Below are 24,378 nucleotides of genomic sequence, written 5' to 3'. Positions count from 1 at the left end.
ATTTACCGTCAGGCACGCTACCAAGTCCTCTCTACACTTACCTCCTTTAGTGTTCACAACAACCCTCAAGAGATGGATATTTTTGTTAGCCACATCTTTCCCAGATGAAGAGTCCTACTCTTTTTGTTGTCTATAAACAAGTCAGGCCCACCCTTACCCCAGGGCCTTTGCCCTTGCCTCTGCCCTTCTTTTTTTTTTTTTTTTTTTTCCTTTTGTCTTTTTGCCATTTCTTGGGCCGCTCCCGCGGCATATGGAGGTTCCCAGGCTAGGGGTCGAATCGGAGCTGTAGCCACCAGCCTACACCAGAGCCACAGCAATGCGGAATCGAAGCCGAGTCTGCAACCTACACCACAGGTCAAGGCAACGCCAGATCCTTAACCCACTGAGCAAGGCCAGGGATCGAATCCACAACCTCATGGTTCCTAGTCGGATTCGTTAACCACTGCGCTATGATGGGAACTCCCCTCTGCCCTACTTGTAGCTGGTCCTTCCCATGGTGCAGAGTCAGCTTTATATGTTGCTTCCTCTTTAAGACTGTCCCTGAGGAGTTCCTGTCATGGCTCAGTGGTTAACAAACCCAACTAGGAACCATGAGGCTGAGGGTTCGATCCCTGGCCTCGCTCAGTGGTTTAAGGATCTGGCGTTGCCATGAGCTGTGGTGTAGGTCACAGACACAGCTCAGATCTGGTGTTGCTATGGCTGTAGCATAGGCTCTGATTCAACCCCTAGCCTGGGAACCTCCATATGCCATGGGTGTGGCCCTAAAAAAAAACACTGCCCTGACCTCTGTGTCTGGTCTCTGCCCTACCAACTCAGTCACATTCCCTATTCTCTTCCAAGATACATATCCCTCCCTGAAATTCTTTCCTGGTGTTGCTTGTGGATGTGCTGATGGTCTAACTCCCTAAAGAGAATGTGAGGTCTGTGAGAACTGGGCCATGTCAATTGTGCTTAGTCTCAACACCCAGCAAAGGAGGGCAATCAAGTCATTGTTGAACTAAGGGACGTAACATGTTCAATGTCCAAAAGCTAATAAGTAGAGGAGGCAGGCCTTGAATCCAGGTCTCTCTGACTCCTGGACCCCTCCTCTTAAACATAACTACACTAAATTTCCAGGCTCAAATAAAGACAAATACTGTATGATATCACTTATACGTGGAATCTAAAGTATTACACAAATGAACCTATCCACAAAACAGAAACAGACTCACAGACATAGGGAATAGACTCATGGTTGCCAAGGGGGAGGGATTGGGATGGACGGGGAGTTTGGGGTTAGTAGATGCAAACTCTTACATTTTGAGTGGATAAACAACAAGTTTCTACGGTATAACACAGGGAAATATATCCAATATCTTGTGGTAGAACATGCTGGAAGACAATATGAGGAAAAGAATGTGTATAGATAGATAGATATAGATGTAATATATATAGATATATAAAAAACTGAATCACTTTGATGAACAGCAGAAATTGGCACAACATTTAAATCAACTATAATAAAAAACATTCTAGCCTCAGGTTGGGCCCAAGCTGTGAGAGTGGCATTCCTGGAGGTGCCACAGAGAGGAGCAGAGGGGAGGATGTCTGGGGCCTAATTGTTGAAGGAAAATGCTGAGTCTGATGCTGAGGTGGGGAAAGCATTACCCCTCAGAGAGGCCCGCAGGACATGTGCAAGAACAGGCAGTTCAACAAGTAGTAATCTGTCAGGCAGACAGAATGGTCCCTGCTCTCTGGGCAGAGGGGAGCCCAGGAAAGGAGTTCCAGGAGCAACTGCCTTGAACCTGGACTGGCTCTGAGGCCTTGGGCAGGTGACTCCGTCATCAGGCCTTGGTCTCCTTATCTGTACATTAAGGAGGTTGGGTTCCAACAATTCTAATATGGTTTCCAGTTTTTAAATAGTCTGCTCTAATGTTTACGTCTTGTATACCCTACTATTTGGCATAGCTCTCAGCCAACTTACTGAGGCTCAGTAAATATGTGATGAACAAAGCATGAAGAATGAATGAAAGATTGAATGAGAAAAATAGAATGTAATTCCCATCCATAAGGGCTTACAGTCCAGTTGAAAGAGAAGAAGTAGTTTATACACAGCATGAATTCAATCATTTGTCATTCTAATATGAAGATGCTTTATACTACCCAGCCAGGGAATCCTGCCCCAAGAAAAATCTGAACTTTCCTGTGCAGATAATGAACAAATAGAATCCTGGGTAGAGGATGGATTGCCTGATAGAGCTAAGTGTAAAGGACGAGAGAGAGAGATGAGTGATCAACATTTTGGAAATAAGTGGAGGGGAGATGGAAAGCAGAGTGAGAACAGTAAGGCCAGGCTCAAAGCAACTGTTAGCGAGGCTCCCCTGTGTACAAGAAGGGGCTCAGGTGAGGCTGGGGTGGAGCTGGGGCTTCAGCTCAGTGTCTAGGCTGTGGACTCTTGACAAAACCTAACGTGATGAAACCAGAGTTTAGAGCTCTAAGCCAGCAATTGTTTCTAGGAGATTGAAACATGAAGATCACCTTCAGTTTCTGACCTTAGGAATGCTAAGAAGAAAGGTGGAATAGCCCAGAGCCAGACCCTGAAGGCTTGGTTTGCGCTCTCCCATTTACTAGCTGTGTGCCCATGGGCAAGTTATTTAATCACTCTTTGATTTATCTGAGAATGGGAACAATAATACTGGCCTTATAGTGCCCTTAGGAAGGCTAGATTTATGTATTACTTGTAAATAGAATAAGGCCTGAGACATAGCATGTGCTATATTAACATCAGCTATTACTCTTTTTGTTATTTCTAAGAACAGGGAAGGACATTTGAGTAGATATGCCTGCATTTATTTGAGAACGCCAACTGAGATTTGGAAAGAAGAATTGGACGTTAAATAGACTTTAACATGAATTTTGCGACTAGCATCTTTTATGATGTTTGACATTCTGTGCCTCAAAACCAAGTATTTTCTTTCTGTCCCTCTACCTCTTACTTTCTCACTTAAGAGTTAATGCTTTGGTGTCTTCTCTAAAAAAACAAAAACAACCATCTTCCTTATTCATCCCAGTCTTGGAACTGGGTTTTATGCAACACCCTCTGGCTCCCTTTCCTCTGCCTCAGTTTATGACAGATGGTCCTGCCAAAAATAAGGTGTCCTCCCTCACCCCCTGCAGTGAAGATGATGGCACTGACCCCAGTTGATCACACAACCCCACAGCTTGAGAAAAGCTGAAAGACAGCTTGTTTTGAGTGGGTACCACCAGGGAAGGAAAATAGTGAAAGCCCCATCCAGCACACAAGCTAAGCAAGGAGAATCTGGCCTTTCTCCTCTAGCAGAATGTGCTGACCCAATGCCTGCCAGGATCATGGGACAAATAATGTCAGGGTCCAGGCCACACAGTGAAATAGTGTCACCGTGCCCAGCTGAGTCTGGGCAAGGTAGAAAGTGCCACATTCTCAACTTCCTGTGGTGAAGGCAATGACGTGGCATATTCTTCTCACACACCACACCCAGTGCATGGCCAAGGTGGTTTCACCAAGATGAGGGAAAACTTTGTGGAGGCAGCAAAGACTGTACATAGACAAAATGCCCCCTTCCTTTTCTTATTGAAAACTTAAAAATGAGCATGCATACACAGCTGAGAGTCAGACTACATCCCTAAGCAAAGGTCCTTAATATCTTGAGCTTTAAATACCTGCCGCTATGTAGGCTGCATTTCAACAGCCATATTATAGCATGAGCATTTTCCTATTTCACACCTGGCCTTTTTGACAAAGCTGGGGGCGGGGGGTGGGGGAGGCATAAGAGGAAAGAATAAAAGAAAAGGAGAAATCAAATGATGGTTCAGAAAGGCGCTTTGTGACTAGAACAAATGCCTGAAAAAGAAAACCCTGAAGTAATTAGAAGATACCATTTCCCAGAGTTTTGCTGAATGTGGCTCTTGCGACACCTTTAGAAGGTATCAGTTATACTTGGCACACTGTGCTGGCTGGACTCCATAGCAACGACCTTGTCTTCTGTGTCCTTCAGAAAATGTGCCAAATTGCCCATTTAAAATACTGACAAAAGAATATCCTCTTATGCAAAGGTCCTTGATTAAGGGCTCCTCTCAAGTCAGTGAACCACTTTCCAGCAAAATGTCCTGCTGACTGCAGGCAGGGATGGCCCACAGTGATGGGATTGCAGGGCTGTCATGAGACTCACGGTGAGCGTGTCCCACACAAAAGGTATGATTTGCCCCCCATGTGACTGGCTCCACAGCAGAGCCAGTGCCCACAATTCAGGGCCTTCCCCTGCTCTCCACTGTGTCCCCTCCTGCAAGACGCCCACCCAAAATCGCCCCCAGCAAAGGCAGGGAGCCCAGGGTGTCTGACCTCCAGCTACAGCTGAATTGTGTGGTTCTCACTGAGATTTTTTTTAATGGTTGGCTGAAATCTAGCAAATGTTTCTTTGCTCTTTGCATTTTCTAACAGGTTAAGCATCTTTCATACACTGCTGCCTTCCTTGGGATGGTCTCTTTAGCGTCCCTTGAATACAGCAGAGCAGGAACCATTTTGAATACCTACTGCTCCCTCAGCATAAAGGAAAGATGCTAAGAGCTCCAGATGTCTGTTTTAAGGAACAATTGCCTTTGATAGCAGCACAGAATATTCCAGCCCATTTTTTGGCGTGATGTAATCTGACACCTTCCTTGCTAAAAGGGCTTTTGAAGAGCCAATCAGTGGTATAGAGAGGCTTTCAGAGTTGGATAGGGGGTTAATCAATGTGACCTCTAAGGTCTTCTGGAATTCTGTGATTCTCTGGGGACGGTTATATTGGGATCCTTTGGGGCTGGTAGGAAGTTGGAGAGTAGAGTTCAGATTTGGTTTTAAATCTGGAAGGAGGACAATTGTGATAAATGCCAGAAGAATGACACCTGGAGAATGGGGATTGGCCAGTCTGATGGGGCTTGGGAGACTGGGCCGTCACTCAATCAGAACCTATAGGAAGGGGCTTGGGCTGGCAAGGTTATTAGAAGCAGCAATAACTAAGCTCTCTTTGTTATAGAGATTGAGAGAAACTGAAGTTTTGCACTAAATCCTGCCTCTCGCTCTTCTTTCTCTATTGAGCAAAATCTCCAGGAGGCTCTTGTCAAAATGAGCAAATGGTCCCTGTAATAGGGGATCGTATTAACTGATAACTTGGTACAGTATGAGGCAATTGTAACCTTTCACAGTATTAGGCAATCACGTTCCCACCGTGTCCCTAGGTGGTCATGAGTTCTAGCAGTTTTTTTATGGATTTTCTACATCAATAATCATGTCACCTGCAAATAGAGACAATTTTAATTCATCCCTTCTATTTGTTTGCCTTTATTTCTTTTTCTTTGTGTTATTACAATGGCTAGGACCTCCAAAACACTGTAAAAAGTGATGAGAACAGATACTGTTGTCTTGTTTCGGATCTTAGGGGAAAATATGTAGTCTTTCATCATTAGGGATGATGTTAGCTATAAGTTTTTTCATAGATGCCCTTTTTCAGATTGAGGAAATTTCCTTATATTCCTGGTTTGATGGAAAATAAATTTTTTGTGTCTTTTTAGGGCCACACCCACAGCATATGGAGGTTCCCAGGCTAAGGGTCGAATCGGAGCTGTACTCTGGCCTACACCACAGCCACAGCAATGCCAGATCTGAACCACATCTGTGACCTATACCACAGCTCAGTGGCAATGCCAGATCCTTAACCCACTAAGCAAGGCCAGGGATCAAACCTGCATCCTCACGGATACTAGTCAGATTCATTTCCACTGAGCCACTACAGGAACTCCTGATGAAAATTTTTATTAAGGACGGACACTGACTTGTGTCACATTTCTTTTCTGCATGCATCAAGATGATCATATGATTTTTTTCTTGCTTAAATTATTTATGCTGCCTTACATTGACTAAATGATTCAAATTTTGAACTCTATATACCAGCAGGCAGTTAAACTCCTTACTGTTCAGTTTAATCTTTTTAAAGCTTGTTTTTAAGCTTTGTTGTGATAGATTCACAGAGGTCTTGACTGTTGGGCTAATTTAGCCTCACTACTAAGAAAAGACTTTCTAAGGATCCTAGCCAACATTCCCTCCATTTTCTGAGATCTCTTTGCTTTGAATGTTGGGAATGAGGACCTTTTCCTATGCAGGCTCTGAAAGTTGTAGTGTGAATGGCTTGCTTTTTTTTTTTTTTTTTTGGTCTTTTGTCTTTTTAGGGGCACACCTGCAGCATATAGGGGTTCCCAGGATGGGGGTCTAATCAGAGCTACAACTGCTGGCCTACACCACGGCCACAGCAACACCAGATCCGAGCCACGTCTGCGACCTACACCACAGCTCACGGCAACGCCAGATCCTTAACCCACTGAGCGAGGCCAGGGATCGAACCCGCAACCTCATGGGTCCTAGTCGGATTCGTTCCCTCTGCGCCAAGGAAACTCCGTGAATGGCTTTCTATTCATTCTTTTCTCTGCCTTGTAGAGTTTCACCCTGCACAGAATATTACTGAGCCAAAGACTCAAGGAAACTCCCCTGAAGTTCTCCAGAGCTCTTTCTACACAACCACCTCCTCTCTGGTATTCTGTCTCATGAATTCTAGCCACCTTCATACCCCTAAACGCTAGTTTTTGTCTCCTCACCTCACTGAAATTCCTGGACTTTGTTTGGGTTCCCCCCTTACCCCGTATGGCTGCCTGAGAACTACCTGCCAACAGTGAGCTGAGGCAATCATATTATACCTGTGGTTTGCTTCCTTTCTCCCAGGTGTTGGAATGCCATACTGCCCATAATTTGGGGATGAGGTGGTAACTGCATAGATCTTGACTGTTCCTAGCTGTGTGTGGTGGGACTGTAGTTCCTACAGTGATGCCTCCCCATGAGCAGAGACAGAGATTTCAACCATTACTTTTTTAAGATTTTTAAAGATTTTTATTTTTTCTATTATAGTTGATTTACAATGTTCTGTCAATTTCTGCTATACAGCAAAGTGATCCAGTCATACATACATATATATATATATACACATTCTTTTTCTCATGCTATCCTTCATCATGTTCCATCACAAGTGACTAGATATAGTTCCATGTGCTATACAGCAGCATCTCATTGCTTATCCACTCCAAAGGTGATAGTTTCCATCTACTAACCCCAAACTCTCAGTCCATCCCACTCCCTCCCCCTCCCCCTTGGCAACCACAAGTCTGTTCTCCAAATCCATGAGTTTGTTTCTGTTCTGTAGATAGGTTCATTTGTGCCATATATTAGATTCCAGATATAAGTGATATCATATGGTATTTGTGTTTCTCTTTTTGATTTGCTTCATTAAGAATGAGAGTCTCTAGTTCCATCCACCTTGCTGGAAATTGCATTATTTTGTTCTTTTTTATGGCTAAGTGGTATTCTGTTGCGTATATGTAATACATCTTCTGAATCCATTCATCTGTTGATGGACATTTAGATTGGTTCCATGCCTTGGCTAATGTGAATGATGCTGCAATGAACATCGGGGTGTATGTATCCTTTTCAGTGAAAGTTTTGTCCAGACGTATGCCTAGGAGTGTCACCCATTACCCTTTGTTCACACTATCACCACACCTTGTAATGCCTGCCGTAAAGCAACTTTACCTGTTTTGATGTTTTGATTAAAAACATTTTGCATTGGAATATCACAGAAAAAGGCATTGTAGATAGGATGAAGATTTTTGCTGCTCAGTTGTAACCACTGTAGGGCTTAGTCCCAACTTCTAAAAAATGAGAGTAAGGATAACTGACCAGCCTACCACTCCAGCATGTTGTGAGAAATACACCAAATAACGCAGATACCAGCACCTACTGTTACAGTGCCAAACCAACCCCTCAGTCCTCAGAGTGCTCAGTCCTTCGTGCCCTGGGGGGAGGGTGTGGGGTTGGGGGCGTAGACTTCTGATTAGGCTTTGCCCTCTTTCTGCTCTTTCTCTGAGTGTCCCTCTTAGGTTCCCTCCTCTCTCCATTCACTTGGCCCAGCCAAATGTACCTGAAAAAATCCAACAGAGACACTTTTATGAATTTATACCATGCTTCTGTCCTAACATGGTCATGACATGTTAGAAATTTTGTTTCTGAAGCTACTTCACCTTAAGAGTACAAAGTACAATATCACAAAGAAGTGTACCAGAATGTCCTGTACAATGGGCTAATGAATATTTTTTGTTCCTCAGGGCCACCTGGAGCCACAGGAACTCCTGGGGAAAAGGGAGATCCTGGTGAGCTGGGCTTGACTGGAAACGAGGGCCCAGTAGGGCAGAAGGGGGACAAGGGAGACAAGGGAGACGTGTCCAATGATGTGCTCCCTGCAGGTAAGGGTCTGGCACTCGGGCTCTCTCCCAGGGCAAATGGGCCTGGAAATTGGCCTGGTTTCTAGTACAAAGTCTGTTCTCTCCTTATCTGCCTTATGTGTCCATCTGTTTCACAGCATGTTTTAGAGCTCTGTGCTCTCAACTAGGAAACAATTGTGTGTGTGACCCCAACATTGGCGAGACCACATCTGAGATCTAAGCATAAGTAGTTGAGATAATGCAGGTTGAAATGTCATGAGTGGATGACATGGATAGAATTAGGATGAAGGGAGCTTCCTTTTGGCAAATATCTATGAAATCCAAAACAACCCAGAACAGCACAAGTAAGCAAGCTATCTGAGATGCCTCAGAGGACAATAGATGGAAAGCACAGGCATTTTCTTCAGAGTTGAGGTTGGGTCATCCTTAGGCCCATATCCTGACTTTTTTTTTTTTTTTTTTTGGTCTTTATAGGGCCTTACCTGCAGCATATGGAAGTACCCGGGCTAGGAGTCGAATCGGAGCTGCAGCTGCCGGTCTATGCCACAGCCACAGCAACGCAGGATCCAAGCGGCATCTGCAACCTACACCACAGCTCACCGCAGCGCCAGATCCTTAATCGACTGAGCGAGGCCAGGGATCAAACCCGTAACCTCATGGATACCAGTCGAGTTCATAACCTGCTGAGTCACAATGGGATTATCCTTTTTTTCTTTCTAAGACTTTTGACATAGAATTGAGGCAGATGTGGTTGCTGATCTTTTTCTGGTTTCCAGCCCAGGTTAAAAGCAGTTAATTGGTGTCTATTGAGGCACAGCAAGCCTCAGAAAGACAATTACACGGTGGAAAGAGAAGGTGACAGCTGAGGGTCATGGAAGAGGAAGAGGTCGAAAAATTTGAAAAGCACTGTACTTTGGAGACCATTTATACCATAAAAACATAACTATCCTGTTAATGCATTCAGTAAGCCATATTCTGAATATCAGAGAATACCATTCATGAATTAGGGACTTTGCTAGTAGCTGGAAATAGGAATATGCAAATAAGTAAGACATGATATCTCTCCTTAAAAAACTAGGATGATGGATGTTCAGAACAGTGACTCTGAATCAGTCACCTATCCATCTATTCGAAATGTATTGAGCACCTAGCATTTGCCAGGCACTGTACTAAGACCAAAGCATTAAGGAAAGATCAAATTATATTTAGCATGCTTTGTTTCACAAACAGGGAACTTACTATGCAAAATATATAAAAAAGTATTTTGACAAGATCATATATACATATATGTGAGTATACTTTGAAAATATAAGATCATGTTATATACTTAGTTTATAGGGGAATACACATCCAGAAGACTGCACTCTCCTATACCACCAAACAAGTGAGGATGACCACAAACCATTCAGAAAAGTGTACCCCAATTCCAGAGGCCAGGCGGAGCTGAGGCTATGTCCCTGACCAGAGAGCAGAGAAGGAATAGGAGGACTGGCTCATGTCTGCCCTGCCTACAGATCTCTGCCCCATCCCCAGTGGTCTTAGACCCACCCCTAGCGTCTGTGAGTACTGCTCGCCCACTCTAAAGAGACTGAAAAGGCTTATAGGGTGGGGATGGTGAAGAGGCACCAGTCAGCCCAGGGAAGGACAATAGAACCAAAGGGTTGAATATCCCAGCCTAGCACCATCCTTACCAAAGTTCCAGAACCACTGGTCCCTGCAAACAGCTATACCCACACTAGCCACCTAAAGCTAGAAGTGTGTGGGCATTCCACCTGCTAATGTGTAGGGAATCCAGCTGTCAGAGCATTCACCCCAGTGACCTCAGCGGATTCTCACAAGGCAGGACAGGGAGTGTGAGACTTAATCTGGAAATGAAAAAACAGTCTCAGAGGGTTAAGCTGCCTGCTCAAGGTCACACAGCTGGACAGGGGCTCCTGATCTCTGCTACCACATAGAACAGTGGTTCCCATACCTGGAAGCATCTTAGGAGGCTTGAAAAAGTACAGATGACAGCTTCCCCACAGCTTTGATCTAACTGATCTGGGCCAAGGCCCAGGCATTAGAATTGTATTTAAGCTCCTTGGGTCTTTCTAATAAGCAGTCAGGGTTGAGCTACCAACATCAGCCAGTGAAAAGAGGATGAGCTTTGCAGTGAGACACACCTGAGGGTAAGTTCCAGCTCTATTCCAGTTGTGACCCGAGCAAAGCACTCACTGTCCCCAAGAGGCTGGTTGCTGAGGGGCTGCCTCATGGAGTGGTTGGGAAGAATGAAGGGGAGGAGATTTTTAAAGTTCTTACACATAGTTGCATCTCTACACCTTCTACGGGTGCTCCCTCGACCTGTGTGAGCAGGTGCTGGAGGACAATTATATCTGGGAAGGGAGACTCAGCCAGCCTCCCTGGAGCTGCTCCTTTTCCCTTGTGTGAAACCCCTCTCTACTTATGGCTCTTTAATTAGCTCCCCCTTCCCTCTCTCTTTCTCCAGGTGCCAAAGGCGAACAAGGCCCACCTGGCCCACCAGGCCCCGCTGGGCCCCCAGGCCCTCCGGGTCCCCCAGGGCCCCCTGGAAGCAGAAGATCCAAAGGCCCTCGGCAGCCAAACATGTTCAACGGCCAGTGCCCAGGTCACCCACCCCTGTCCCAGGGAACGACCTCTTCAGTTAATGATTCCAGACTCTTGGGCTCCATCCAGGCTTTGTGGCCAGACTTTCAAATAGAGGGATATTTTGCCCAAAGTGAATGTTCCCCCCTTGCAACAGGCTCCTAGGCGGCTAGAGCAGTCTGACTGGGGATGAGGATGGGTAGCAGGTTTAGAAGTGGGCCTCCCACCTCCTTCCCTCATCCCTCTCCCTCCACTTATCACCAGACTATTCCTCATCCTCTCCAGACCTACATCCCTGGAGTGGGAAGGGCTTAACTGATGCTGGGGAGATGGAGACGAGAGGGATGTTCAGACTGGCTAACTCCCCAGTCCCACTGCCAAAACACCACAGTACCACCATCAGCACCACTAAGCTTTGACTGCTGACCTTGGTCCCAGCACAGGGCTAAGTGCTGAGTTTATTTAATTCTACAACCGTCCTATGAGATAGGAGTCATGTTCTCACCAATACATTGCCTGTCCACTGTCACTCAGTTAGTGAAAGAGCTAAGACTCAACCTCAGGTCTGTCTTCCTGTAAAGCCCCGCTTAGGGCACCTTCCTTTCAGAGACAGAAATTCACACACTGAGACTAAACCAACCAAGGGTAAAGGACACCTGATCACTGGCTTGCCTGGACAGCTTGTTCTTTGGTGAGGGGTGGCCACAGGGTTGAGAGCTGGGGAGAAATCAAGGCCCATATTAATGGGAAATCCTTCTAAGGTGGTGGCCAGGGTATATTCACCTATTATTCACCCTGAGAAGGCACAGCTTGATGCCTCCCTTCCTGGCAAACAGGGTCCTGACTAGAGTTTCTTTCTCACTTGGTGTGGCTTTCACTGCCACTTTCCTAAACAGTCTTCAGATCTGTTTGGTGCACTGTTCTTTCTGGAAGACACTTGAAGGGGTATACACCAGCTGTCAGAGTGCATGAGTCTGAGCTGTCAAAGATGTCACCTCCAGCCCACCACTCCCAGTAAACAGAGCCTCTCTATGATCCTATCCTGCAGTCAGCAGGCTGTCTAATCAACTTCCCCACCTGGGGTCACCCTTCATTAGCATCAACCCCACCCCCTCTACTAGCACAGCACTTTGGTCAGCTTCCCTTGGAATGTGAACTGAGCCAGGAACCTTCCCCGGAAAGGAGAGGTGGTCTGACCCTGCTTTGGTGGAATTCCAACTTTCTAGAGGTTCTGTGGGTCAGTGAGGGTGGTGCCTGGCCGGCTACTGAGAGGCTGGTCAGCAGGGGTTAGGCTTCAGAGTTGTGAAAACTGCTTTACAGAAGAGGCCATTATCTTCCACTCCGCCTCCTAGAAACGAGTCCTCTTCACCAGGCATCCTGAATCAGAACTTGGCCCTCGCTCCTGCTCTAATTCCATTTCTTCAACCCCAACCCCGACCCCCACCCCACAGTCCCCACAGCTTTAGGAGTAGGTGGGCACCACATAATTTAATGAGGGCCTTTTCTTCATATTAAGAACTGGGAGGGTCTCTCTCTCCCTCTCTTGTGAGAAGCCCCAGTCCCTAAGCAGAAACTGCAGGTGAAATTCAGAGCAGCAGAGTTGCATGTGGGGGAATCCAACAGAGCCTGAGACTGCTCTTATCTCATCGGATGACAAAGGACTTCAGAGAGACACAGGCTCATCCAGCTAAAAGAAGATCAGAGACCCTGATCTTATTTTACTGATAAAGAAACCTCTCTGGTTGACTCTCTGAGTTTCCCTAGTGACAGTGGAGTTGGTCCTTTCTATCTAGCAACCACAAAGTGATTTGAAATGCTCAGATTTTGCCAAGGGAAGTGAGCCTGGGCTTTCCTAGAAAGCCAGATTTGCATGGATCTGCCCCCAGGCTGGGGGTCCTTACCCCCCAACCAATCCACTCCTTCTGGTCTTTACACTGGCCGTATTCCTCCTTGCCTCCTGTCCTGCTTCTGCCACCCCACAGCTGCCTCTCCACCAAAGGTCAGAATTAAGCCCATTTGCTAAGGGGAACAATGACAAGCCAAGGAGGATGAACTCCAGCTCAGATGTAATCTCAAAGCCACTGTGACTCAGGCACCCCTTAAGGACTTGTGTCCCCAAGGCCTTCAAGCAGAGACAAGTGGGACATAAAGGTGAGGGGAGGTCAAGTCTCTCTGGACTGGGCTGTATTCTTCCTCTGCGATTCTGCTCCCTAGCTGTCCAGGAAAACAGGGTCAAGTGGGCCACTACATCAGGAGGCTGTGTGCGCACTTCTCCCCATTAGATTCCCTGAAAGTGAAAATCCCTCCAGAAAAATGCAAACCATCACAGTGATCCCACCCACTCAGAGGAACCAGGAAGGCATCAGTAAGCCTCTCTTTCCGCTGGTTGCTAGGGGCTTAGAAGGCTGACTCAGGCACCTTTCACTGACATCCTCTTGGGACTGTACTATCTTAGCAACTGCAGTCATGGAACGCTGATTGGAACTCACCAAGCAGGGGGAAATAATTGGAAATGTATGACTTGCTGCTTAGCAGCAAGCAAGCAAAAACTTTGGTGGGCCTATTTTAAGGGATACTCATGGGACTTAGGGGACTGGAGTCTGGAATGAGGTAGGGGAAAGCACCAGATGTAAGGTGATACAGATCTCACTTTGCCAACAGCGTTTGCTCTGATTATGTTGTTGCTGTTTTAGGTGAGACGTGTGCTATACCCAATGATGATACCTTGGTTGGAAAAGCCGATGAGAAAGTCAATGAACACCATTCCCCACAAGCAGGTACAGAAACAAAGCATCCTGTTTTGAAATTCAGAAATCAGATGCCTTAAAGTCATAAATTGGTGAATAACTTTCTCTTCTTCTGATAGAATCCCTGATCACATCCATTGGAAATCCAACACAAGTGTTAAAAGTTAAAGAGACATTTGGGACTTGGATAAGAGAGTCTGCTAATAAGAGTGACGAACGGATCTGGGTGACTGAACACTTTTCAGGTGCTCTCACTTGGTGGACGATCCATATCTGTGTTTCATCTTTCATCTGTTGCCTCCCCACAGGCCTGTCCTATTTCTGTGTCTGCTAACAGCTGTATCAGAATTGCTCTCTGCCTTAGAAGGCCCAAACGAGTGAGCAGAATGCTTTTCATGGTTGAGCACACTGCCTTGCCGTTCAAGTCACAGGGATGTGACTGAGGACACTCCTGGTGTAGCTTATCCAGTTTTTGGCAAAATCTCCAGAAGGAAACAAAGAGCGCTAGGACTGGTGGCCTTATAAACCCCAAAACCATAATGTGGAAGAAATGTCAGAGGCAAATTCTTTTGCAAATTTTTTGCCATCTTTCTTTAAGGAGAGTACTTTGGGCCACCCTTCTCAGATATCTGTGAGCCAAAAGCCCAGGGGAGAGGGTGAAGTGCCATCTTTCAGGTCTGCTCCATCTGAGCCTGACCTTAGTCACACGTTCCCAAAGGGATGTGGTCAGGGGTTGCCAATGGTGGGAGCAGTGGCCCCATTCCAGAAGAGACCAGCCATACCCTCTGGTCAGAGCAGTAGCTGAGTTACACAGCTTCATCTCATCAAGGCTTACTTGTCAGCTGGTAGTAATGCCCAGATGACCAGCTCAGAAGGATTCTGTGGCTCAAAAGGCAAGAGGAAGGTGGTGAGTTAGCCTGGCTGCCGTGGAGTGTGTGAGGTGACCGCACAAGAGCCAAGGCCTTGCTCTTCCCGATGTAGGCATATGTTAGTCTGATAGAAAATTTTATACAATTTTATGGGAGGGGGTGACAACAAAGCCAACTCTGGCTACTGCATTTGAAAGATAGTATAAGAATCCTTAGAAGAGAATCGGCCTTTGAGTTTGGGAGCCTGAGACTCTTGAAACTGAACAAGGGCCCTTACAGGACCTCTCACTCTTACCTTTTTCACCTTTTAACTTCCTCCCTCATCCCCAGCCTGTGACTGCCTTTTACCTGGCTTTCCTCCTGCAGGCATCAGGGTAAAGGAATTCGAAGACCAGCCCTCCCTACTGAATGGCAGTTACACGCTCATCCACCTCCCATATTACTTCCACGGCTGTGGGCACACTGTCTACAACAACTCTCTCTACTACCACAAAGGAGGCTCCAACACCATAGTGAGGTGAGTCCCTTGGGACCCCACAGCCCCTTCTTACACATCCTAGACGGCACCTACTTTGTACGCTAGCTATGTAGGGAAGGGACTGTGGATGCTTCATCTTTATGTCCCCAGGGCCTGGCACACAGCCACAGGTCAGGCAGGGTTTTCTGACCAAATGAACCACAGGACATGACAAGTGAGCCCCATATCTGGATTTCTTGCGGCTCTGGACATCAAGAGTGAGGTCAGAGCCAGAGAAAAAGAGGCCTGGAGTGATAAGGGCTGCAGCTTTTTCAGCCTTTGGAAAAGGAAGCAGTGGAACCCAGAGCTCCCTCTGGTTGGAAGATCTCACATCCCGAAATCAGATTTGTTCTGAAAAACATGAGGTGTGAAGAATTTCACATCACAGCTGAGATCACTGAAGACGAGGGACTGCAATGCGAAATCAGGGTCTCTGCCTTCAGATCGCTCTGTCATCCTGATGAGGCCCTCGTCAGGCTGGCTTCCCTGCTCCCTCCGCTTTCCCATGGGGAGGGGAAGTGGCCACCCATGTAGTCAGTGCCCAGGTAGCAGCTGAGGCTTCCTAGCTCAGCACAAGGACTACTGAAGGTTGTCTGCATGGCTCAAAAAGAAATCAGGTTCTGGGCTTTAGAGACAGAAGTGGGTCATCTTGGGCAAATCAAGAGAGCAGTGAACTCCATCAGGTTCTAAGTCTTCTGGCCTCAGATGAGAGACACCACCTCTGCTGATCTTCATGTCCTCATTAAAAATGCAAAGATGAGTATAGAGCTACCATATGATCCAACAATCCCACTCCTGGGCATATATCCAGACAAAACTACAATTCAAAAAGATACATGCACCCGTGTGTTCATAGCAGCACTATTCACAATAGCCAAGACATGGAAGCAACCTAAATGTCCATCAACTGATGAATGGATCAAGAAGATGTGGTACATATATACAATGAAATACTACTCAGCCATAAAAAAAATGAAATAATGCCATTGCAGTAACATGGATGCAACTAGAAACTCTCATACTAAGTGAAGTAAGGCAAAAAGAGAAAGACAAGTATGATGTCCCTTATGTGTGGAATCTAAAATATGGCACAGACGAACCTATCCACAAAACAGAAACAGACTCACAGACATGGAGAACAGACTTGGGCTTGCCAAGGAGAGCAGAGGAGAGAGTGGGATGGACTGGGAGCTTGGGGTTAGTAGATGCAAACTATTACATTTGGAATGGATAAGCAATGAGGTCCTGCTGTATAGCACAGGGAACTATATCCAATCTTTTGATATAAGAAAGGGTATATAGGAGTTCCCATGGTGGCTCATTGGTTAACGAATCCGACTAGGAACCATGAGATTATGGGTTTGATCCCTCGCCTTTCTTGGTGCATTAAGGATCCAGTGTTGCTGTGAGCTGTGGTGTAGGTCACAGAGGTGGCTTGGATCCTGAGTCGCTGTGGCCCTGGCATAAGCCAGCAGCTACAGCTCTGATTAGACCCCTAGCCTGGGAACCTCCATATGCTGCGGGAGTGACCCTAGAAAAAGACGAAAAAAAAAGGGGGGTGTATATATATATATATATATATATATACTACAATTTAACTACAATTTAAAAAATGAGGAAAAATATGCATAGATGGGGAGTTCTCTGATGGCTTAGCAGATTGGGGATCCAGCATTGTCACTGGTGTCGCTCTGATTACTGCTGTGGCTGGCCCAGGAACTTCCAATGCCACTCATGGCCAAAACAACAAAAAAAACCACATGTGAAGATGGACAAGATCCTCTGATCGTCGTCCAGCTGTACCCCCATCTGAAAAAACACATCCACTGGTACAAAGGCCATGGTCCTCATCACTGCAAACTAGGGACAGAGATCTTGAAGGAGGACTGGGTCCCTTCTCTCTCTCCCTCCATGAGGTCCAGCATCAACAACCTTGTTGGCATTACTGTGCTAGGTTCAGGTGGGGCCCGGCTTCCTAGGACACAGTGCAGTTAAACCAGCCATATCAGAAACACAGGTCAGCCATGGCTGGAGGCGTCCCCTCCTACCCCTCACCCCCTCTACCAGGCTCCCCCACCACCTCAGCACCTCCCCAGCCACCTCATCTGAACAGAGTATTGTGCTAATAGAAAAAGACAACAAAAAAGAAATACAAGTGCATAAAACAGTAAAAAAAGAAAAAGACAACAGGCCTGCCTCCTGTTCAGAAGCCCGCCCTCCGCAAAAACACTCCTTCCTGTGGCATTGCTTCTCATTCAATCCCATGTACACTATTCCCACCTGCTGTGTTTATATAGAACTGCTATCACATGGATGGTGTGAGGGGAATGTGGGGTAAATGAAACCCCAAAGGAGACTTGGCCACCGTAAGAGAGAGTATCTTCTAATGACCCTAAGCTTGCATGAGGCACTGGTTGGGAGACTTCATCCAGTTTCAGGCCACAGGCTGGAAGGAGAAGCAGAGAATTAGATCCTTTTTTGCTGGAAGAGACAAGTCTCACCAAGGAATGCAGCTTTAGATGCCAGTACAGGACCCAGTCACAGAGCTAACTCCTGGGCATTCAGAAGGAGGAGAACCTTAGAGCCAAGATGCGTGAGCAGGGCCCTCTGAAGCCCTCACTCTTGTCTGGCTTCTTTTCAAACTTCAGGATTTCTTAATTGGCTTCAATCTCCTTGCTACCAGCAGCCTCACGTCCTTTGGGGTTCTGCCGCTGCTCAATGGTGCCCTCTAGTGTTTTCTTTTAGCTTAAAGTGTCTGAATTTTCATTCCTACAGTTGATGTGATAGAATCCATTTCTGATATGATCTAGATGTGGAGTCTCCCAGATAAGACAGCCTCTGGAAGCTGAGGGTCATGGGGTTCCACACTGCGACTTCATTGATCCAGTCACTTACCAGACAATAAAAATGACTTCACAGCTGTGACTTTGCTGCTTTGCTTCTCAGCCACTGACTTCCTTCACTGAGACTGCTGTGAAATTTTTGTCTTAAAACACCATCACAGAGTAGAGAGAGAACCCCACCCAAACTTGGGCATCAAAAGCCTGAGTTTAAACTCCAACTCTGCTACTTCTCCGTATTCCCGGGCCAATTGCTTCCCTTTTCTCATTAGTAAAATGAAAGGAATGGACTAGATCATTTACGGCCCCTGGCAGCTCTGAGAGGGCATTTCAGGAGGTCAGCAAATATCTGAGGATCCGAGAGGTTAAAGAATTTTACCCAGGCCACATGGCTATTAGGTGACACTTCCATATTGTCACCATCATTTACATCCTGCTGCTCACAGCACTGTAAACGGATCAGTAGAATGAGCATGACCTGGGAACTTACTAGAAAGGCAGAATCCCAGGACCCACCCCACTTAATAGAGGAGCCTAAAAAAAAACCCTTGTCTACAAAAATGGTGACTCATATCTACTTTTTTACACATTTCAGATTTGAATTTGGCAAAGAAACATCCCAAACTCTGAAGCTTGAAAATGCCTTGTATTTTGATCGAAAATACCTCTTTGCAAATTCCAAGACATACTTCAATTTAGCTGTAGATGAAAAGGGCCTTTGGATTATCTACGCTTCCGGTGTGGATGGCTCAAGCATCCTTGTGGCACAGCTGGATGAGAGGACTTTCTCTGTGGTGCAGCACATCAACACCACATACCCCAAATCCAAGGCTGGCAACGCCTTCATTGCCCAAGGGATCCTCTACGTCACGGACACCAAAGATATGAGGGTAACCTTTGCCTTTGATTTGTTAGCAGGGAAACAGATCAATGCAAACTTCGATTTAAGAACTTCCCAGTCTGTTCTTGCCATGTTATCGTACAATATGAGAGACCAGAATCTATATTCATGGGAAGATGGCCATTTAATGCTTTATCCTGTACAGTTTTTGTCAGCTGTGTTGAACCAGTGATGGGACGTCTTCTGTTCCCCTCAGTAAATTTCAGATGTTCTCCAGTACCATGAGTATCCCAACAGAAAACTTATCTTTAAAGGCAGTCAGGTACTTAGCTGTCATAAACTCCTGATCTAGGTGTTTATATGGTTGGTGACTCTCCCGCCCTTTAATTTAGATTCCGTAGAGGAAAACAACAGATTGAAACTCACAATGGCTGAGACTTGTTGATTCCTCCACAAACTAGCTGGGCAAGTTCCCTCTCCCTCTTTAGGTCTTATTTTCCCCACTGGTACTGTGAAAAGCTGGCTAAGATGATTGGTGAGATATCCTCTGCCTGTAGGGAATTCTGTGATTCTTAGCTTTTGCTGCTCTCACAACTTTTATATATTTGGGATTTTTTTTTTCTTTGAGGGGGTTGTTTTTTTTGGCTTTTAGCCACATGCTGAGCAAATTTACCTCTGAGTTGATCAGCCTGAATGCCTGAGCAATGAATTCCTTAGTGCTGACACATTGGGTGCCTTGGAAGCTGCACTGACCCTTTAAGGCTGTTGAAGTACGTTATTACCCCTAAGTTCTTACCTTTCTCTCCCTCTGCACCTGCCACCACAGCACCAGAATGGCCATTATCCTCAGCTCCTGATTACCTCTCCAAGATTAGCAAAAGCCAGGAGCATATTTCCTAATAACCCTGAAATAGTCCCTTCCAGATTCCTGTCAATTTCTAATCATGCTGATTTCCCACTGTGGGTCATAACACTGACTCCTCAGGTCTTGTAGGCTTCTTCTGTCACAGCTTTGGATCTGCTATCATAGTACTGCATACTGTGTGAGGGGGTCTTAATTTGGCGAGGACCTCAGGAAGCACTTTGCAGTATCAAAGAAGAGAGGCACCATTTTTTGGTTATTGTCTATAACAGGGATGAACAAACTATGGCCCTTGGGCCAAAGCCAGCCCATGGCCTGTTTTTATAAATAAAGTTTTGTTCAACATAGTCATAGGCATTTAGTTATATATTATAGTCTGTGATTACCTTTGCTGTATACTGGCAGAGTTGAGTCACTGTAAGAAAGTTGAGTAGTGGCCCCAAAAGTCTAAAACATTTACTCTTTGGCCCCTTACAGTGAAAGTTTGCCAACCCCTGATCTAGAATATAAAGTGAGTCTGAGGCATTCCCTGGTGGCTCAGTGGGTTAAGGACCTGGCATTATCACTATACTGTAGCTCAGGTCACTGCTTTGGCAAGCATTCTATCCCTGGCCACAGGCACGGCCAAAAAAGTAAAGTAAGCCTGATTCTTGGAAGGGCTTATTCACCAGAACCTGTTATGTTTTGTTTTGTTCCAGTCTAAGAAGTGGTCATTTAAATGGATTGAGTTTTTGTTAGAGGCAAAGGATAAGAACAGCATAAGGTTAAGTGACCCTCCCAAAAAGCAATTAATAAACTGTTCTAGCCCTAATATCGTTTTAAAGAATGTGATCTGGCCCTTTGGATGCCAGGAGAAAATTTGCTCCATTTTATTTTTTTATTTTTAATGCAACTTTTTTTTATTTTAAATGTTTTTTTTCCCATTATAGCTGATTTACAGTGTTCTAACAATTTTCTACTAATCTGCTCCATTTTAAATGCCATTCGATATGCATATTTTCTGACAACTCAGTTCTGCAAACCTCCTTCATCCCAGCACTGAGGTCAGGCAGGGCCAATGAAAATAGAGAGCAATCTGGAAAGTTTCTGGGATCCTGCAGCCAGGAAGGGGACCTAGGGAAAATCTTATGTAAAGATTTTTCAGCAGTTGGCCCTCACCGAGTACGTGTATGTTGGTGAGGACTTCTGAAACCTTTTCACTGGGGCCAAATTGATTCTCAGTGGCCTTGAGTCCCGGTTTTATACCTGATTAGTAGAAGCATTTTAAAACTTAGGGGATGTACAGATCTAAATGTTTAATTCTCCCCACCCCCTGAATAAACCTAGGCAGCTATTAGGGAATCTGCTGTTGTTGTGTTCTCAAAATAATGGGTGTTTGAAACTTTTCCCCCCACTTATTAATTAGACTGTGTTGTGTCATCACAGCTTTTTCAAAATACTCTTCAGATTCATGTATTATAACAAAGTAAAATAGAGTCTCATGTTCAAATCAGTGTGTCTAATGAAAGTCTTTTAAAGTATTTAAAAATATGTGTTGCTGAATTCAGGGGACCAGAATATGAAAATAATTTCATAGTGATAGTTGTAATAGTAGTATATACAATACTAATTGTGTATATGGTAGCAACCAAAATTCTTGAAGAACCAGAAGTCATCTTCCTCCTGCACAGACTGCATTTTGGCTATGACTGTCTGATGACAAAGTATCTGAAGGAGAAGTTTATGATAGGGCTTTTCAGTTTTCATCCAGCTGCTGTGACCTGGTATATCACATCATTAAAAGCCATATTTCCAACCTGTAACCACAGATTCTAAATGATTCTGAATAATGAATTGTGGTGAATGTCTCTTTTTGGTTGTAATTTATTTAACTTGAGTCAATAAAAATAATCATTGCTGAATACAATCACAATTTGAAACAAGCGTACTGTTATTTTTACCACATGTTAATTTTCATGTAATATTTAAAAGAAAAAAAAAACACAACCAAAAACTAACACTGGGGTAGAATTTTATTTATTACTCCTCTGTTCAAGCTCCCACAGTTTGGTAGCTCTTTCTGAATACTGAAAAATTGCCGATATGGACTGGGTTTTCTCTATAGGAAAACATGAAAAATGTAAAACTAGTAACTAAAACTAGATACTTATAAATGCAATGAAGATGTGCTCATTTATCGGCATAGGTAAGGCAACTAAAAAGGACATGAAGCTTTAGGCTAAAAATGAAAACAAACTTTTTAAATTGGATTTATGTGAATCAGGGCAACTCAACCCTCAGAGCCTCTGACTTATCCGTAAAATATGAAGAATAGTATTACCTACCTCCTTGGATTTTTCTATGTAAAATGAGAAATGCTCCAAAAATCATATGATTCTTGATAAATTATAATTGTTACTTTTGTACTTCATCCCTACAGGGAACCAGAACGATGCTGCTGTTCTCACAGCCTCATTCAAGGGCTGCAGAAATGGGTGAGGGGCACAGTGTTAACAGTTTCTATCTGCTGGTCTCTGACTTGGCAGTTAACACTTCTCATCACCAAAAATGGCCCCTTAATCATACAACAAATTTACAGTACAACTGCCCTCACACAGTGAGAACAACAGTTCAAGGATCTGCTGCCTTGACTTAAAGAACTTCTTTATAACTTTTCCTAGAAGTGTCTCTGTTACTGGGAGGCCCAGACATGCACTGCTAATGACTTTCATCATTAAAACAATACAAAGCAAAAAAGAAAAGTCCATGAATAGTCTTGCCCCTTTAACTGGACCTTTCCGACCATGCCTGGGATGTTAACATATCCAATCTTATAGCCATAAGATTTAAAATAAAAAGAAATTACCTGTCTCTCCACTTTTTCCTCCAAGCAGTCTGCCATGATCAGCCTCAAAAACTGAGCTACTGGAAAAGTGGTAGTTAAACTATTTTTCTAAAATCTAAAACACTGATCCTAGGAGTTCCCGTTATGGCACAGGAGAAACAAATCCTACTAGGAACCATGAGATTGCAGGTCTCATCCCTGGCCTCGCTCAGTGGGTTAAGGATCCGGCATTGCTGTGCGCTGTGATGTAGGTCACAGATGCGGCTCGGACCCAGTGTTGCTGTGGCTGTGGTATAGGCCAGCAGCTATAGCTCCAATTAGACCCCTAGCCAGGGGACCTACATATGCCCCTAAAAAGACAAAAGACGAAAAATAAATAAATCAAATAAAATTGCAAAGTAAAAATCATTTTAAAATAACTAAATTCTGGAGTTCCCTGGTGGCTCAGGGAATTAAGGGTCCAGCGTTGTCAGCGCTGTGGCTTAGGGGTCCAATACCTGGCCTGGAAATTTCTGTATGCCATGGCATGGCCAAATTAATAAGTAAATTTTAATTAAATTGTTAAATCTTGTACTAGCAATCTGGCATGTCAGGGTCCCAGACTTATTTGTAAAGAGACCACATACACAATCACAGGATTACAAAAGGTCAACACTGGAATTCCCGTCATGGCTCAGCAGTTAACAATCCGACTAGTATCCATAAGGATGCAGGTTCAATCCCCAGCCTCTCTCAGTGGGTTAAGGATCCAACATTGCTGTGAGGCGTGGTATTGTTTTAAAGCCTAGAACAGTGAGGCCAGAGAAGATGAGTAAACCATGCAACATCACAGCTTAAGTGACTGAATAAAGATGAGACACACTTTCCTGACTTATGATCATGTTTCCTACCTCATTTTGCCACTTCCGAAGGAAGGATCTGGTCTTTGTAATTGGAAAAAGATAATAATTAACTTTGAAGAGCTTTTCAAGAGACATTCCTTTTTAAAAAGCTCCATTTAGAGGAATATGCCAAATCAAGCCTAGTCAGGCAGAGAACACTCCCCAACAAAGAATACCTCAAGTCATCACCTTCTTCAAGGTCAATATGCATGCCAAAGCCCAGGGCTGCTTGTTATTCAAAAAATTGCCCCATCGCTGGACAACCCTTTCTTCCCAAAGTTTGAGAGACATCAAAGTTGCTACTCCCTGGTACTTACCATCAATAGGCTATGGACTCTTCTAGGCAATCATAGATGCTCAAATGGAAAAGTCCTTAAATATCATCTGTTCTCTCCAAGCCTTAATCCTCTCTCCAAGAGTAGTGGACACTGTGATGCACTCAGTATTTGGATTCCACTTCAGGGAAAGCTTTCTTACCCTGGTTCTGGGAGTGTTGTTGGCAGAGAGCCTTCACTGTCAGCCCTTCAGAAATTGCCTCAGCTGCAGAGACCCACTTCACCCAGGAAGTGCTCCCTCATCCAGTGGCAGGTCAGTGTGTATATAAGGTCTGGACAACTCAGCCCAACTTGGAGCTCCACTAAAGGTCCATTCTAATGCCAGAGATCTCCATGGCTCAGCCAACTCTGTCCCTGGGCCTGCAACACAGACTGACTTTTCTTTCTGCCCTCCTGCTTCCTTTTCCTCCAACCCTTTCAAAAGTATTGATACTAAAGGCATTTTTAAATGACATCCTGCTGGCTAAACTCCATCTCAGAGTTTGCTTCCTGAGGAACCCAAGTTCTTGTAGAGTTTCCAGGTGAAATGCAGGATGCCCAGCTCAATTTTAATTTCAGATAAAGAAAAACATTTTTTCTAGTATAAATATGCCCCTGGTGTATTATGAGATATAGTCACACTAAAAATTGCATTTCTCCAAAATTCATATTTATAACTAGGATTCCTGTATTTATATTTGCTCAATCTGGCAACCCCAACCAGATGTGGGCCCAGAAAGGAGCCACTGATGAGGCTTTGGAGCTC

General features: G+C 44.8%; 1 protein-coding gene across 1 annotated transcript in view; it reads left to right on the top strand.

The window, feature by feature from the left end:
- GLDN (gliomedin) overlaps window positions 1-21,493 on the top strand; it is a 75,860-nt gene extending 54,367 nt beyond the window's left edge. Inside the window, exons 5-10 of the mRNA XM_047766348.1 lie at window positions 8,200-8,337; window positions 10,802-10,939; window positions 13,611-13,694; window positions 13,784-13,909; window positions 14,900-15,050; window positions 18,486-21,493. Of these exons, the coding sequence (XP_047622304.1) occupies window positions 8,200-8,337; window positions 10,802-10,939; window positions 13,611-13,694; window positions 13,784-13,909; window positions 14,900-15,050; window positions 18,486-18,963 (1,115 nt within the window). The 3' untranslated portion in view covers window positions 18,964-21,493. The remainder of the gene's footprint in view (window positions 1-8,199; window positions 8,338-10,801; window positions 10,940-13,610; window positions 13,695-13,783; window positions 13,910-14,899; window positions 15,051-18,485) is intronic.
- The last annotated feature ends 2,885 nt before the right edge of the window (window positions 21,494-24,378 follow it).

Source organism: Phacochoerus africanus, chromosome 2 (genome assembly GCF_016906955.1).
Source record: "Phacochoerus africanus isolate WHEZ1 chromosome 2, ROS_Pafr_v1, whole genome shotgun sequence".
NCBI lineage: Eukaryota > Metazoa > Chordata > Mammalia > Artiodactyla > Suidae > Phacochoerus > Phacochoerus africanus.
Note: the sequence above shows the minus strand (reverse complement) of the source record. Positions and strands in the feature narration are given on the sequence as shown.